General features: G+C 41.7%; 1 protein-coding gene across 10 annotated transcripts; it reads right to left on the bottom strand.

The window, feature by feature from the left end:
- Nucleotides 1-1,419: 1,419 nt before the first annotated feature.
- LOC135493787 (annexin A7-like) lies at nt 1,420-16,351 on the bottom strand. 10 transcript variants are annotated; one of them, XM_064781362.1, is made up of 17 exons: nt 16,280-16,351; nt 15,563-15,719; nt 15,073-15,126; nt 14,545-14,604; nt 12,002-12,197; nt 10,730-10,822; nt 7,802-8,230; nt 7,290-7,402; nt 6,893-7,067; nt 6,590-6,684; nt 6,223-6,336; nt 5,929-6,019; nt 5,471-5,550; nt 4,936-5,148; nt 4,494-4,569; nt 4,182-4,294; nt 1,420-3,774 (listed from the first exon to the last, which is right to left on the bottom strand). In XM_064781362.1, exons 2-17 carry the CDS (start codon nt 15,710-15,712, stop codon nt 3,649-3,651), a joined length of 2,178 nt encoding a protein of 725 aa, XP_064637432.1. In that variant the 5' UTR covers nt 15,713-15,719; nt 16,280-16,351; the 3' UTR covers nt 1,420-3,648. The 10 variants fall into 10 exon arrangements, with proteins under 10 accessions (XP_064637432.1, XP_064637441.1, XP_064637457.1 ...); XM_064781371.1 differs by lacking the exon at nt 12,002-12,197 and adding an exon at nt 11,817-11,967; XM_064781387.1 differs by lacking the exon at nt 14,545-14,604.
- Nucleotides 16,352-16,535: the final 184 nt, after the last annotated feature.

Below are 16,535 nucleotides of genomic sequence, written 5' to 3'. Positions count from 1 at the left end.
ACCTGCAGTGGGACAACATCAGGACCTGTTCTTGAAGACAGGCCCAACCTGGCTATGAAGACAACTCATGCAGCCTATGCGGATCTGGTGCAACCTGCTTGTTTTGTACCTGCAGTGGGACAATATCAGGACCAGCTCTTGTAGACAGACCGTACCTGGCTATGAAGACAACTTATGCAGCCTACGTGGACCTGTTGCAACGTGCTTGTCTCGTACCTGCAGTAGGACAATATCAGGAACTGTTCTTGAAGACAGACCCAACATGGCTATGAAGACAACTCATGCAGCCTACGTGGACCTGGTGAAACCTGCCTGTCTTGTTGTACCTGCAGTGGGACAACATCAGGACCTGTTCTTGAAGACAGACCCAACCTGGCTATGAAGACAACTCATGCAGCCTACATGGACATGGTGCAACCTGCTTGTCTCGTACCTGCAGTGGGACAACATCAGGACCTGTTCTTGAAGACAGACCCAACCAGACTATGAAGACAACTCATGCAGCCTACATGGACATGGTGCAACCTGCTTGTCTCGTACCTGCAGTGGGACAACATCAGGACCTGGTCTTGAAGACAGACCCAACATGGCTATGAAGACAACTCATGCAGCCTACATGGACCTGGTGCAACCTGCTTGTCTCGTACCTGCAGTGGGACAACATCAGGACCTGGTCTTGAAGACAGACCCAACATGGCTATGAAGACAACTCATGCAGCCTACATGGACCTGGTGCAGCCTGCTTGTCCTGTACCTGCAGTGGGACATTATCTTCTATCTCGGCACTGTACTCTTGAAGAAAGGCCTAATAACTGTATATGGCAACTCCAGTCGCCTGGGCAAAGAGGTGGCTCATGTGCCTGAGCTGAAGTTTTTCATGTACAATAGGACCATTCTGCCTTTAGCTAGACCTTCTGACCCATGAACATTAACCTCTGGTGTCAGGTTATCCTTGTCCCATGTTGTCTTCCTAGTTGGGACACTGTCTCAGATTACTCTTGCTCCAACGTTGTCTTCCTAGTTCTGACAATGTCTCAGATGATCCTTGATCATGGATACAGCACCGTCTTAAATAAGCACGAGTTGCTGATTTACATCTCATCCAAATCAGTGTTTAGAGGCAAAGCACATTGCTGGCTGTATACTGGTGGTACCATAGCTCAAGCTAATTCAGACTGAGTCTCTTGTTCAATTGTGCCTGCAACGGGAGCCTACTCAGGTGGTGACAATTGTCCCGATTGTGACAACAGTCCTGGTTGTGACAACTGTCCTACAATTGGATACAAAGCTACCCCTGCTCTGCACACGGAAACTTGCGATGTCCCCTCTCTGGGACTTTTACCTCCTGCACATCTCCCCGTGTGTCTGCGGGGCATTGGAAAGGAAACAGCTGGGGAATTAAGGAAATCAAGAGGTATGTGGCTTTTCTATGTTTTTATTCTAGTGGAGTTTTGCGTAGTCCAATAATTACATGTACATGGGAATACATGTATCTGATGACAATCTAATTATCCGATAACAAAAAATATGAAAAAAGTAGAAATTTTGGCAATAGGGCCTGTTTACGTCATATCGTGCGATAGATGATACCCTTTCACTAATAACCGATTAGAGAACTTCAACTAAGATTTCAGCAAACTAATTAGTATGCTACATGTTGCGATGTACAAGCATAAGTTGAGGCAAAATTATTGAGGCAAAACTAGACCAATAAAGATGGACTAATTTGGAAAGTAATCAACCACACCGATTAGGAGAATTCTCTTGAGAAGAGAAATGCTCATTTGAAAATTACTCTAGTGTGAATCTTCGAGGATAACGCAATAGACAGAAAGATGTATAGTTTGTCATAGATGAATATAAAGAATATCACAATATATACTAAGAATGCACTAAAATACAAATATATAGTGATCATGATGACATCAAAGGTGGAGGGTCTCGAGATGATGCCGGCACTAATTCAGCCTAGCACTAATCCATAGCCAGTTCAGAGGGTGGTTCCCTGATGTATTGGAGAATGCAGACAAATGCTCTATAACCCATTTATTCATATTTCAGGATGTATACATTGTATATGCAGCACCATCTCACGGCGACGGTGTAATCATCATGACCGCTATCTAGGCATCAACTCAAAAAGTCCACCTTCAAAGTGATCACGGGTTTATGAAGAATGTCAATGAGAAACAAAATAAAAGATGGTCAACTTCCTCAGGCAACGAATGAGACCACCAGTCTTGTTCTTGCAATCCACAGTGTTCTAGCAGCGAATTCATATTTGGGACGGACGCACCTTATACTTCCAACTGCACTTCATTATATTCTTTAATCAGTCAAACATTAAAATGAACATACATAGAGTGAAAACAGCCTGTGCTTAGACTCGAAGGACTAATTTGACTGGACTGCATTTCAGACAGCAAACTGACAAGAATCATTCTTAAACAGGTGAAAGACTTTTAATTTTCATATCCCCGAGTGGGTTGTTTTAGGAAGGATTAAAGATATATCACACAGAAATATCAATTACAATACATAGGTAATGCCCAGTAGGCCCTAAACATGTAGGGCCAAATTCATAAAGGGTGTTTAGCTTAAAACAGCGTTTAACTACTGAATAGACAGATTCTGGCCCTTCATGTGAATCTTCACAGAATATGAATAGGCCCTGAAACTGATTAGAGAGAAGTTGTACATGTCTAACCCTTAAACGCCCTTTATGAATTTGGGCCATTGTGTGTTACTTAGACTATCCTAGTCAGTCTTTTTAATCACAGCTTACTGTACAAGGCAAGAGAAAAAACTACCTTTTCTTCAAAATACCACACGTTTTTTTCAAGTTGACAAAAACATAACAAGTTTTTTTCCACATATACCACTGAGATCATCATAAATTTGTTCAAATCAATTCTAATTGTAAGGATGTTCGTTATGATATGATTGGTTTTATTGAAGAGCCAATCACACGTGTTCAGTTTCTAAACTAGCCCTTTGTCAATGAGTGATGAAATATTAAAAACAACCACCTGGGAAGTTAAGACTGGACACTATCATAGTATTAACCGCTATTATTGGATGCGGGTAGTCAACTTACAATGTATCCAAGTCTAATTTTAGACAAACAAATAACTTGAATTGTAACAACAAAAAACTGTAGTACACATAAATTCTCGTAAGCACCGGTACTCTAAATAATTTTCAACCGAAAATGAAAACAAACAATTAGACAGACACATACGATAGAGTAATGGAGAAGAGCATCGAGTCAAAAATGTTAATCATTAAAGTAACGAGCAGTTTACGATTGATTTAAACATTATTATTCATTACACGCATGGAAGTTTGACAATGATCATTTTTTGGCAATATTCAGATTAATCCATTACATATTACATTTACTGTTCATTACATATTAATTATCATAGGCCTTCGTAGAATGTTTACACCGGTGGTTCTAGTAAGACTCTGGATAGAAATACTGGTCAAAGCTTACACCCATCCAGCTAATTTCAAAGAAATCTTTAATACAAAGCACAAACATATATAAGGCACCATCATTCAGAAGGTGTAACATGCTGATGGTTGAACGTATAAACATTGAAATTCAATCACAAAATTCCCTAGACCTTTTATTGATATATGCTTCTAATCCCGGCCTACGATACTGATAAGAATGGCCTTGTAGTCACCACTCGTGTCACCCTCAATCATTTTCCATAGGGTTTTTTTGTACTTTGAGAGGAAAACTTGCTTGATGTTCTTTAGATCGATCTGCAAAGGAAAAGAGAGATTCAAAGTAACGATGCTCGACCTAGACCTCATGTCTCATCATTGAGGCTTTAGGTCTGCCCTAAGTCAAAACAACTTCTGCTTTAGATCTGCATGTAAGGCAATAGCATGCACAACTGCAATTCCTTGCGCGTAGGTATAGGCAAAATGTCTAAAATTTTGTGATCGCGTTTTTTATGATTTGAGTCCACAGTATGTTATGTGTTTGAATCTTGAGGCATGCATTGGCATAGGCACTCAACTACTAGGAATATCATCTACAGCTTTTCTGGAGGACTGTGGAGAGCCACAAATAACAAATCAACGATGGTAATCAAGACATCCAAATCTGTGTTCTCATGGATTATAACCTGGGCAAAAAGTTTGGGCAGATATTGACAATGTCTTACCTCAGAGCGAGACACTACGATTCTGATCAAAGATGAGTCATCTGTACCGGCACCAATCATGGCTTTGTAGAGACGATCAGCAAAATACTCTGGACGACTCCTCTGGCTCATCACTTGAAAATGAGACAATTTCATCAAAAAGACTGTAAAAATATTCTGAAAGCATCTTTGAGGGTTCATTTTTAGAGTATGATATTAGAAGTATGTCATAGGCACGATAAGTGCAATATATCCTCCCTCCCAACACACATAGAACTATCAGAAAATACAGAAGTTTATTTTGAATAGTTTCAAAATTGCCCCAGTCCTTACCAAGTGCTTCGAATCCATGCTGCAAGTCAGATGACATTTCTCTCTTGATGGAATTCAATATGTCACGGCCGCTGATCTGAAAGTGTTGTTGATATGTCTTAGTTTTGTGCAAATGCCTTATTTCTCAAATAATCGCTCCCAGGCAGTAGTGTATGGGTTAACTTGTGCGCACCATTAACATTTTGGTCCACAACAAGTTTATATCAATCAGTCCTGGATCTCTAGTTCATGTTATGGCTCAATCAGAAGCAGATATCGATATTTGATATTATTTTATTCGAAAGGCCAATGAAGGACTGGAATATTTGTTCTTTGAAAACCACAGTGAATCATCAAAGTCTGGGTTAGAAATGTATGCTTTAATGCAGAGTAGACCAAAGGTTTTACTGATGGCACGCAGCCCCTTGCATGACTCGAAACATTTTAAGATCAAACTGCCCACCTTTGTGTATTCCTCAAATGTCGCCTTGAGTTGATAGCAATGTCGGAGTGCCATGATTCTTAGGAAGGTTGCCTCATCGGTGCCAAGCTTCTTCTCTCCGGCCTGGTAGAGCTCCTGTGCTTCCTTTTGAGCTTTGGCTCGATCCACGACAGCCTCGGGGCCTTGTTTGAAGAAGCGCTCCCATTGTTCATTGGTCAGCTCTTGACGGTTTGCCTGCAGGAAATGAACTAGTTGTATGAATCGCTGATTGAAAACCGGTTGATTCTTCTTCTGTGCTTGCTCCTAGGCATTTGACACATCAGTGCAAAACTAACAGGGTATTACATGAATGAAATATACCAAATAGCTCACAAAATCAGCTGGATGTATTGGAGGATTAGATACCAAACCAGGTTTTGTATCATACAGTGTGAGATCTTTCGTAGTGTGCAATGGCATGAGTACCCAGGAGAAGCATGCGATCCAAATGATAGTTCTCCATGGTTGACAGAGATGTCAGCTTACAGACAGTCTGCACATACTGCGTCCAACTTACCTGACAGCATGATATCAAAAGTCGCTTGAAGTGACCGCTTGTATCACCCTCGATATCTTTTTCTAGGTCGCGCATGTAATCTGAAAAGTTAATAAAAACTCATGAGAGAATATTCTACATTACAAGTATAACTCAACACGATATCCATAGTTCCGTGCAGAGAACCAATGGTATGGTCTCAGCAAAACATTACACAGTGATCCTCAGTAAGAACACCCCTGATCTTTGGACTGACAGAATTTGCTTGTATCAGTACAACTGGTACCATGTGTCACTGAAGTCTCCAGCACGGTGCCATAGCAATCCAGAAACATCAACTTCAACCTATTTTATCTTCAAAGGAGGTTACTTTGTATCCAATCCCCTATGTGGGATACTTCGCTTACTGCTGTATAGACAACGATAAAATCTCATGAGGGACAATGTCCCATGTTGTCATCCCAAGTACGCAGACTTACTTTCTTTGTAGCTCCTCTTGATCTCCCTGATCTCTGAATTCGTCCTGGTGCACAAGATTTCTATGAGGACCAATTCATCTGTCCCAGCACCCTACAAGAGAATATCATGCTTTTATTCTTTTTTTCCCCAAAAATATAATAATCCTTCTGCCGCCAGCCAGGTTTGAACCCAAAAACCGAAAATAGGCCCGATATATACAAAGCTTGCTATTATCCTCAATCATTATCATGGTACTGTATTGAGTGATCACATAAGATGAGAACAAAGAGGCCATCATAGCTGCAACCACTCACCTTTATAGCCTTTCTCAAGGAATATGCGTCATAGAATGTTGTCTCCCTAAACAAGGCAATCATACACTCCTCAAAGTTGCCACTCAGTTCTCCTCGCAACTCCTTTATCAGATCCTGCAGAAAAAGACACAGAAGACATAGAAAGCAATAAGTATTTGTTTACTAGAGGTAACAATGGCCGACTTGAATTAGACCTCAAGTTGAACGCAAGTCCCTGGAATCACTAAGTGCAAAATCCACCCTTGTAGCTGAACTTTGCAAGCAATATGGCAGCATGATTACCATGGTGCTACCTGGCACGACCAAACCTCACTGCTCCGAGGCTTGGTCGCGTAGCAAACAAAAATCGCAGCAGTCCTGTGCCTACCTTGCCGACCATGGTTTTGAAAAAGCTTAGAATCTGCTGTCTTTGGTGGTTTGATCGATTTGCAACGATATCTATGATGGCCTTCTCATCTGTGCCTGAAACAAAATAGATGGAAGACACATTACGTCTATATTAAGCACTAGATGGATGACTTGCAGACACAGTGGTGGACAACAAAGGAAACAAAAAGGTCACGTTTCGTTTGACGTTTGGTGCGAGACTTTCTCATTTCTTGATAACTCAAAATGTCGGACATGGCTTTTACTGGATTTTTTGACCAAATTCTTAAAACATTGATCTCACCAGCTCCTCTCATAGCTTTACGCAACTTCATGACGTCTTCTTCCTCATTGAAGTAAGCAGCAGGTTTCATGGTTCCTTCGTAGCGCTCCATGCCACCGTAGACCTTCAGCTTGCCCAGAGCTGCAGCTAGGTCAGGATCCAGACCGGCGATGTCACCTCCTGTTGGTACTGGGCCCTGAAATCGAACAGTAACCATTGATGAAAATGAAGCCTAGTTATCCAGGCACATGCTTGAGCTCCCTAGCCAAGATTATGAGATTCTGCACTTTAGAATATCACTGAATTGTGTACAGGATGAATGTGACCACCAGGTGGAACATGTTTTATTTCAACTCAGTAGCCAAGTTCCCTTGAAAAGATGATTCCCTTCCTGTAGGATGACATAATCTAAGCTTACACTTGGCTGAGTAGGCTGGTGTGATGGTGGTGGAGGTCTTTGTGGCTGTGATGGAGGTTGTTGTTGGGCTGCCGCAGGGTGAGCCACTGCTGGCGGTGTACTGTACTCTTGACCTAAAACAAAAACAACCTGTATGTGATAGAATAGGGACAAATATGGTAGGCCTATAGCCAGCAGATGTGGCCTTTAAGGAAGAACATAGTCTGTACATGTTGTTAAGCTTTCAACCATTCCAGGCCTGATTCTGGCAATCAATTTGACCATTAGGCCAGTGTGGTGTCTGGCTCAGTCTTGAGTTTCAGGGCAATCTGCCTCCATGTCCCACCACTGAAATGTGATAATGAACACTGTCGAAGTTGACGAAATCAAGCCAGTCTGGACCAACCAGTGGTATACAGAGGATGACCATAGGATGCAACCCAATTGGTCACAGGCACAGATTTAAGAATCTGATGCTGTCCTTAAGGGCTGAGAAGACAAATCCAGGCTGAAAGATGTATCAAAGAACTTACCTGGGGTACCTTGCACGTATGGGCTAACGTTTGTCTGAGGGGGTTGCTGGGCTGGCTGCTGATATGCACTGGTTGGAGGTTGTGCTCCATACGATGGTTGGCCCCCAGGTGCACCATACCCTGTCTGTGCCCCAGGTGCACCATACCCTGGCTGTGCTCCCGGTGCACCATAGCCTGGCTGTGCTCCAGGTGCACCATAGCCTGGCTGGCCTCCGGGCGCTCCATAGCCTGGCTGGGCTCCGGGTGCTCCATAGCCAGCTGGCTGCGATCCATAGGAGGGTGTTGCTGAATTGTAAGGCGAGGCTGGGTAGGGTGTGGACCCAGATCCTGGGGCAGAGCCTCCTACACCGCCAAATCCTATATCTGCAGAGCCCCCATAGCCTCCTGGTTGTCCGCCATATGGTGGCTGAGAAGGATAGGAAGGATCAGCTGAAATGAAAAATGGAAGCAATTTTGTCAAAATTCAACTGTCTGGAATTCGAAAACTGAACAAGATTGGCTGAAATCACCGATGTCTCTTTTCTAGGTCTCTCAAGCTCTTGATCATGAACGTTCGGTTTTCAGGGTCAGAGAACTTTGCTCCGAGTGCCAAAATCTGTCTTGTCCAGTGTCAGGTGGTTACACCACATACCTTGGCTTTCCTTCCGTCCCCAGGTATGCTACCAGAGAACTATAACCGGTGTGACATAACTGACAGTCACCACCTGGCCCAGAGTCCAGAGACCACGCAGTGGCATTTGACATGATATGTTGCAACCTGCGGATTCTGCTCCAAGAGGGACTTCGTTGTCACTGGAGGCAGGACTATGGTCGCAGTCCAAAACAATACTGGTGCTTTCAGTCGTAAAATGAAATGGGACCGATAGCTCAGCATTTTAATGGATTTCTACAAGGGAGATATCTAATCGACAGTGGTCAAAGTCTCTCATCCTTCAACCTTCTGCGTGAAATGATGTTTCTAGTGCATATAGATAGAGCTCCATGCTGTAGCAAGGGTCAATGTCGAAAGTCATTTGGAGACACAAAAGACCCTATGATAGATAAGGTTCTCATCTTGCATCATATTTAGGAAAAACCAAATAACTACCATTGAGATGTCAAAATAAATTTATTAATCATGATTTCCCAACATAAAAAATGACCTTAGTAACTTCTAACGTAGATCAGTATAAACCTCGAAGCCATCAACCGTCACATACCATCGTGGTTCAACTAACAGTCACATCAGTGCTTCTAGCCACGGCTTGAAAAAGTTGCAGAACCTTTTTTTATACATGAACATTATAAACAAACTAACAAATCAAATTTAGAAATATCTAATATTGCACTCGCTACAATAACAGCAGAGTAATAACAACACCTGCCATAAATTTATTCCAAGATCATGTAAACTTTCTTTAAGTCTCTAAATAAGCATACGATGTGTTCAACTATGTCCCGTGGACAGTTTGTAACATGATAACATGGTCCTCATTATGAGGACCCAGGACCCAGCTATCATGTTACAAACTGTCCAAATTACATTATAATTTGCATAGCAAGAGTCTTATGTTGATATCAATAATGTCAGTAACATCATCAAGCAGTTAGTATCAAGCTTGTTAATATCAAAGTGTCCTAAATTATAGAATTGTTTGGCATAGCAGCAGTTAGCAGTTTCACAGTCCAATAAATTTGAAAGATTTTAGTCTAGTGTTTAGTGCAGTAGAAAGTGCCCGCATCTCACTGCCCCGTCTAGTACATACGTGGGCCAGGGGGCGGGGGATCTGAAAGGAATAAGACAAGTCTTTTAGATAATTGTCTTAAGGGGGACCGCAAGCTCCGTGCCCACACCTGGATTAAAAATCATGCTGCCTAATCGACTGGCCAATCTGGAGTGGGGAATATAGTGAGGTAACAATAGGCCCACCCAATCTTTTGTGGCCGACGAGTTGAGGGGTAGAAGGAGTGCAACATACCCCCTCCCCCCAGAATTTGTTTAAGAAAAGATTCAGGTAAGTCTATTGTGGACTGGCCCGCAATCGGTCATTCAATTGGGCAGGTGAAATGCTGGGAAAATGTTTTGGTGAGGTCAATTTACAGAGGTAGTTCATAGCTTAACATTTTCATATCGAATTCAGGTGTTAATTTTCTATCTGACGTTCGCTTGTTTGGCAGCCAGACTTCTTGTCTTATTTTCCTTTCAGATTTTTATCATGGGACGGTCCAACTTGTTGTCCGATGAGGCAGTCTGATCGATTGACCAGTTGAGTTCCAACCCGCATCAGTCAACCGTTTCCGAAACCGGCAGATGATTTGGAAAGCCATTATACACAATCAACTGTCAGTACATATTTGGAAAACTGACAAGTACTGCGAGATACAGTCTGCATCTGCGAACTAAACTTGATATATGTTTGCTGGAGGACAGTTTTTCTATTTAAGTAAGGATGTCCAAATACTCCTGAATTTAACATATTCTTGTGTGCCTTATTTTGGTGAAATGAACTAGCTTAAAGCATTTTGGGAAAGCAGCGGATTATGATACATTTACCTGCAAAAGGAATTCTCAAGCAAGCAGAAAGAAGAAAAATGCGCAAGCCCTACCTACCACTACCGTAACGGGTCATTAATGCTTGTAAAAGGTACCGAAATCTGCACTTCATGTTTTGGAAAGGTAAATAATTGAATATGTTCCAAATTGCAACCGAAATAATCGCACTATGAGTAAATAAAAAGCTTTGGCAACCATTTGATTCAGAGACAACTCCCGCATTCAAATAAGAAGTTGATCTGAATAAACAAGCTGCCAAATCTTAAGTCTCAACTGAAGCAGACTTTTCAAGATGTGAGGAAAGAAAACCAAATACTACAGCTGGACTTTTAGTGTTTGTTAGTATTCTAGACAATGAAATGAAAGCAGACATCTACGTATCATCGTATACTTACAGCCTGGGTAACCAGGTCCTGGGGGTTGTTGGCCCGGATAGCCACCAGGTTGGCCAGGCATCGTGAAGGCAGGCGCTCCACCCGATGGTGCACCTAGAAGAAAAAATGAGTTCAAGATAAGGAGATGATGGGATGATTAACGTTTAGTGTCCGCTTCTCACACATCTGACAAGAGAAGCATGCTCATTTCAGGTGCAAGGCATCATATAAGGTCAGACTACTGGAAGTATTAGTCTCTGATGATATTTCCCAACTATTCATTTTATTCATCTTCCCAGTTAGTTCTGTAACCACATATGGGCCAAGATTGAGGTAACAGCCTTGGCCAAGGAGGAGGAGTACATAACAGTCTACTCATCGATCACAAGCAATGTAGATTTGTGTCAGGTACATAGGGTATCAAACCAAACAGTTAAGCCTCCCACTAGACCACACAACCCATGTCTTGGTAATCAACACTAAATGACCTAACTACAGGCTTTAGGTAACATGCCACAGACTAGTACTAGGAGGCAAGCAAATTGAGAACAACCCTGGCACATTATTTTCTTTTCCACTTATATACAATACTATACAACAGATTATGTTTTTTCAACAAGCATAAATATTGCAGGAGAAGGTATCTAGGTCATGATGAACTGCTCTCTACTCGACTTTCTAAGGCAGGAATTCAAAACACAGATTTGGTAAACACCCACAGGTTTTAAAGTCGGAACCTTACGGCACTTTATCATTCATGAATAACTTGAAATAAGGGCAAGTGGTGTGTACAAGTGTGCCACATCTTCATGTATTTGCTCGATACAAACACCTGGTGGTTCAGTGTCAGTGGGGTTTATTGCTCTAATTTATTGTCTGAACACAAAACATAGATTTTTGAAATGATGAATACATAAAAGTGTTTTCGAGAACAAACGAAGCAGGGTTTCAGGAAAGAGCTTTTCCCTCATACCAACACAGAAAGCAGAGCTTGTATTTTTTTACATAATGCATGTACAGAGAACTAGGAAAGGATAACCAAAAGCATATGAACCGCAGACAGAGACACTTTCTCCAGGTCTCAGGTGGCAATTTGATACTACAGTACCTGGTCCTGGTCCCGGAGGGCAGACCTGAACTGGTGGCACTCCGTATCCGGGCTGGCCAGGGTAACCCGGTGCACCTCCTGGGTAGGGTGCTTGACCAGGCATGGCTCCTGGGTAAGCTCCGCCTTGTGCTTGACCAGGATAGTGGCCTTGCTAGAAAAAAGAGAACACTTGCTTGATTACATACCTCCAGGATACCCTGGTCCCCCTGGTGGTGCTCCGTAACCAGGCTGGGATGGGTAGCCAGGTGCACCACCATAGGGTGGTTGGCTGGCTGGGGCTCCTCCTGGATATCCTGGGTATGCTCCACCAGGAGGTGGGGCCTGTTGACCCATGGGGTAACCAGCCCCTGCTTGCTGCCCAGGGTAACCACCCTGCCCCGGCTGAAAAGAAAAAGAAAATACCTTTTTTCAATCATTTGTTTTATGACGTATGATGATAATCAAACTTTTATATGATACTGTATGCTCTCTCGTCATTGACATTGAGAAATGTTTTAACATGGAGCCCTAGTGTCATGGTCCTTATGGCTTTCACTGGTCTTCACATCTGCATTTGCACAAAGTGGAATTCATTTGCCTGATGATACAACTGCCAGTACCAGTCTCATGAACTCAAATGTTCGCTTCATAACACCACACTGACAGTAACAATGACTTGGGTATACATTCAAAACAGGCTATATTAACGATTATTGACCAACCTATTAAGATAACTATTGCACAAACCATGTCAGATTGTAATGACTATAGTTTTGCCAGCAATTCCTTGCTGGGCTCTGGTTGTGTGTGGGGGAAACACAGTGCATTTACTAGTATTAGGTCACACAACTTATTGATCCAATGATCACTGCATATGAAAACGATACAGTATATCTGTTGGTGTTAATCAACAGGAAAGATGGTTGCACTGTTGTATGCATGTGGGATACACTGACCACCCTGCCTACCTCATACCATCCCATCCCACCCCACCCAAATCCTCACGCTATGAAAAAAAAGAGGGCATTGTGACATCGTTTATCTATTGAAACATAAACACCGAAATGCCAAAAACATGCAGGAAACCGCTCCCTCCCTCCACAAGCCGGCACTGAACAGAGGCATTACCTCGGATAGGAACCACACCCACACCCATCTACCCAAGCCACCCACTTCCCACAAATGATTGACAATCCTGGCCATACTGAAATGGCAGTGCAGTACAGACATATACACACCATTACACACAGAGCTGATAGCAGGAAGAACACTGTAAAATCTCAGTAAATTATTTCATTCCCTGATCATGACATTGCAGAATAACAGGGAAAACTGAGTGTCATGAAATGGTCGACAAACCGTGACTTACTAGATTGTTATTGTAGCCGTAAGACATTTTTGAACAGGAATCAAGATGCCGGCACTATCCACTGCACTAGACCACTACAATGCACACCCAGGATAGCCTCAACACCAGATCTAGATCAATACATGGACTATAAATAAATGTTACCAATACAGTGTAGTATAGTAGTATGTATGGAACTGTTTGTACCCGTATGTTAAAACTGATAAAAATACACCTGGTTGTGTAGGCCTATTGCAAGCCAAGTGATTATATCATGAATATTAACTAGGTCAAATCAAGCCTAGGTCAAATCATACTCGGCCCACGAGATTAGAGGTGATGAGTAAAGTTCATTGGATTAGCATATAACTTTGTTAAATTGCACATGCTCGGCACCAGCCAAGGCTCACGGTGATTAGCATGCATGAGAAAATGTTTGTTATCCCAAGGACTGGTGGAATAGGAATTAGGTAAAGAGTTGCAACCATGACCGATGATAAAGAGTGATACTCCACGCAGCCATGCAAATTGTCCCACAAAAAACAGGAATCATATGAATCTCATCCACCACAGCCCTTTTTGTTACTAACTTACAACATATCCTTGATGACCACCAATGCCACCGTGTCCATGATGGCCACCATGATGACCATGATGGCTACCCTAGAAATAATGTCATGATGACATTATTTTTTCAAATCAAGAGCAGTATGCAGTATGTGCCCTCCACACCCAAGTGGGGAATGTCTGTTAGATTTTAGGGCATGCTGCTGAAACATATCCTGAAGAAAATAGCTTTGTCAAGAAGGTGATTTATGTAAAGCAGATATAATTTACAGACCGTGCCATTGACCCAGAGGACAGCGGGAGGAGAGGAGTTAAAACCATAACTCACTTTCTTTATCAATCTTCAAGTTACACTCATGCCACAGTGTTTGCAGTTGTCCGCAAGTCTCAATACCCACTATACTGATAATTCACATTTTGATGATCACAAAAAAACATACTAGGTAGAAACCACTTTTTTAAAGGGCAACAACGAACTTGACCTGCTGGCAGGAAAATTCTGCAGAAAACTATGAAACCCTCTGCTGGTTTTATACCTCACAATCACAGATACAGGGCTGAAATTTCACTACGACCATCATGGCAATAGCCATAGACAGCAGAGTTTGGGTGGTGATTCAATCTCCTTTGAATCTGGTTTTGGAGAATGATTTTCAGGCTTGACTGACAGCAGCATTTACTGATTTGAAGCAGTGGGTGTGGGCAGAGAGACTTCAGCAGGAGAATATGTCAACACTATAACCAGAATATCTCTAATGAAGACAATGTCACACATTGTGCACAGCCAAGACAGGTCAAGGCATGATTTTCAAGAGAAACCCGTCACCAACTTACATGTCCGTGATGACCACCATGACCCCCTGCATGGCCGCCTGCATGGCCAGTTGGATAACCCTAGAAATAGTGCAGATACGAGGACATGACAACATACAAACAGTAAAACAATGAGCATTCTAACAGCAGAATTACAATTACACACATAACATAGATGAAATCAGAAGGAAATGACATTATTCCCCCTGATAAAATACGGTTATAACAAACACATACATTTATGCACAAAAAACCATGCAACTCATTCAATTATTGACATCCTTTCAAAGTTTCAATATAATTCATCATCATTACCATGGGACTCATGATAGTTTTGTCAGTCTGAAAGTTTCTCAAAAAATCATCCATCCCAAACCAACTTTGCTGAATTCAAACAAAAGCAGGGTCATACAATTCAACCACAGTTCTTTTTATGAAAAAAAATTCCATTGGCATTGAGACAAATTTAAATCTCATACTTGCATCATACTGAAACTTGGAGTGGCTGTGAAACAACATTCAATAGATCAACTATAATAAATACTTTACCATTGGGTAAGCACCTGGCATGCCAGGCATACCAGGTTGCTGGACGGGATAACCCTGATGAATCAGAAACAAAACAATTTTCACAATTTTAGAAAAAGATAAATTTCGTCCAGTTTGGACTGATGGAGTTCACGCAGTCACATGAAAACCATACAGAACACTATTGAACGATCTTCTTGTCAAATTATTTGCTCTAAATCAACCACACAACATGTAATCTCCTTGAAAATCTAACTAGGCATCATTATCATGCATAACATGGTCACATGAAATGAAAGTTACCACATGGCAAAACTATAATATGTTTGTAATACAGATACAAGATTATTTCTTACCACCGACAGGTTCTGACACCACAACTCTGTGGCAAAGCTTCCATGACCAAACTGAGTAACTTATTCTTGGAGCCTGATATCAACTGCAAATTGGCATTGAAGGACCAACATGCAAAGAGAGGTAAAAAGTAGAAAAATTATAAAATTATCATTACCTTTTTCTGTAGTTTCTTCAGCTTTTTCTGTTCTTTCTTCCACCTTTTCTTTTCATCATCTGAGCTACTACTGCTGCTGCTACTTGATGAACTACTGGAACTACGACGATGCCCTCCATAAGCGTGCTTGTCCTTCTTTTTCTTGCCCATGATGATTCTATCATGAAAATGCGACAGCACGAGATATAAATATAGGGAATAGCCTAGTTGAAGCCTTCAGTTCCTAATTGGACCTTTTGCAATCCCCCGGCAAACCTTACCCGTTTGAGATATATATGTTACCAGTCATTGAAATCTTTCATATAATGTAGCAGGACTTAATTTAAATTGAGTACCGGTACGCTGAGTTCTAGTTAGTAGGCCTATAAGTAACATGCATCACCACGCCTGCGTAACTTGCAACGCAAGTCATGTAATGATGTTGCTTAGAAATAACAATGGCCAAGATGTTCTGCTCAGGTATGGTGGGATGCATGCCATATCGTGGGATGGGCTAGTGGTGGGAGAGTGGGCGTGGCACCAACAGAAAGTAAACAAATGCACATGCACCGTTGGTGTCACTGTCAGCATGGAATGGAAGTGATCAGCACGAAAAAACACATCATTTAAGTACAGACTTAGCATGAACGTAAGACTGAACAAGATATATACGGAAAAAGAGTGCTGGTGCACTTGTATACCACATATTTATTTATTTTAGTTTGATAATAAGCGTACCTGAGAAGTTTTGGATCTGGAAAATAACAGAATCAACTCTGCCCAAATGTTTAACAGTCGCTTGCGTAAATGACAGAAAAATAGCCTCAAAACTTTGTTATCCAAAATAACTATTCATAGTGCAAATTTACACTTTGTTGACATATTTTTATTTTAAATTGTATCAAAAAGACATTGAATTAATTTTTGCTCATGATTATTATCTTTAAAAGGTTTATATACATAAATTTGTGGCGTGTTTAAGAGTATCGCACCA

Source organism: Lineus longissimus, chromosome 1 (assembly GCF_910592395.1).
Source record: "Lineus longissimus chromosome 1, tnLinLong1.2, whole genome shotgun sequence".
In the NCBI taxonomy this organism is placed as follows: Eukaryota; Metazoa; Nemertea; class Pilidiophora; order Heteronemertea; family Lineidae; genus Lineus; species Lineus longissimus.
This window is presented reverse-complemented; position numbering and strand designations above follow the sequence as displayed.

What these genes read in the sequence shown, in the direction of transcription:
- LOC135493787 (XM_064781362.1), bottom strand. Translation starts at nt 15,712, where the DNA reads ATGGGCAAGAAAAAGAAGGACAAGCACGCTTATGGAGGGCATCGTCGT. An exon ending in TGCCAGGTGCTTACCCAATG is followed by an intron (nt 14,605 to 15,072) that starts GTAAAGTATTTA and finishes CACTATTTCTAG; the next exon opens with GGTTATCCAACTGGCCATGC. An exon ending in ATACGTGCAAGGTACCCCAG is followed by an intron (nt 7,403 to 7,801) that starts GTAAGTTCTTTG and finishes TTTTTGTTTTAG; the next exon opens with GTCAAGAGTACAGTACACCG.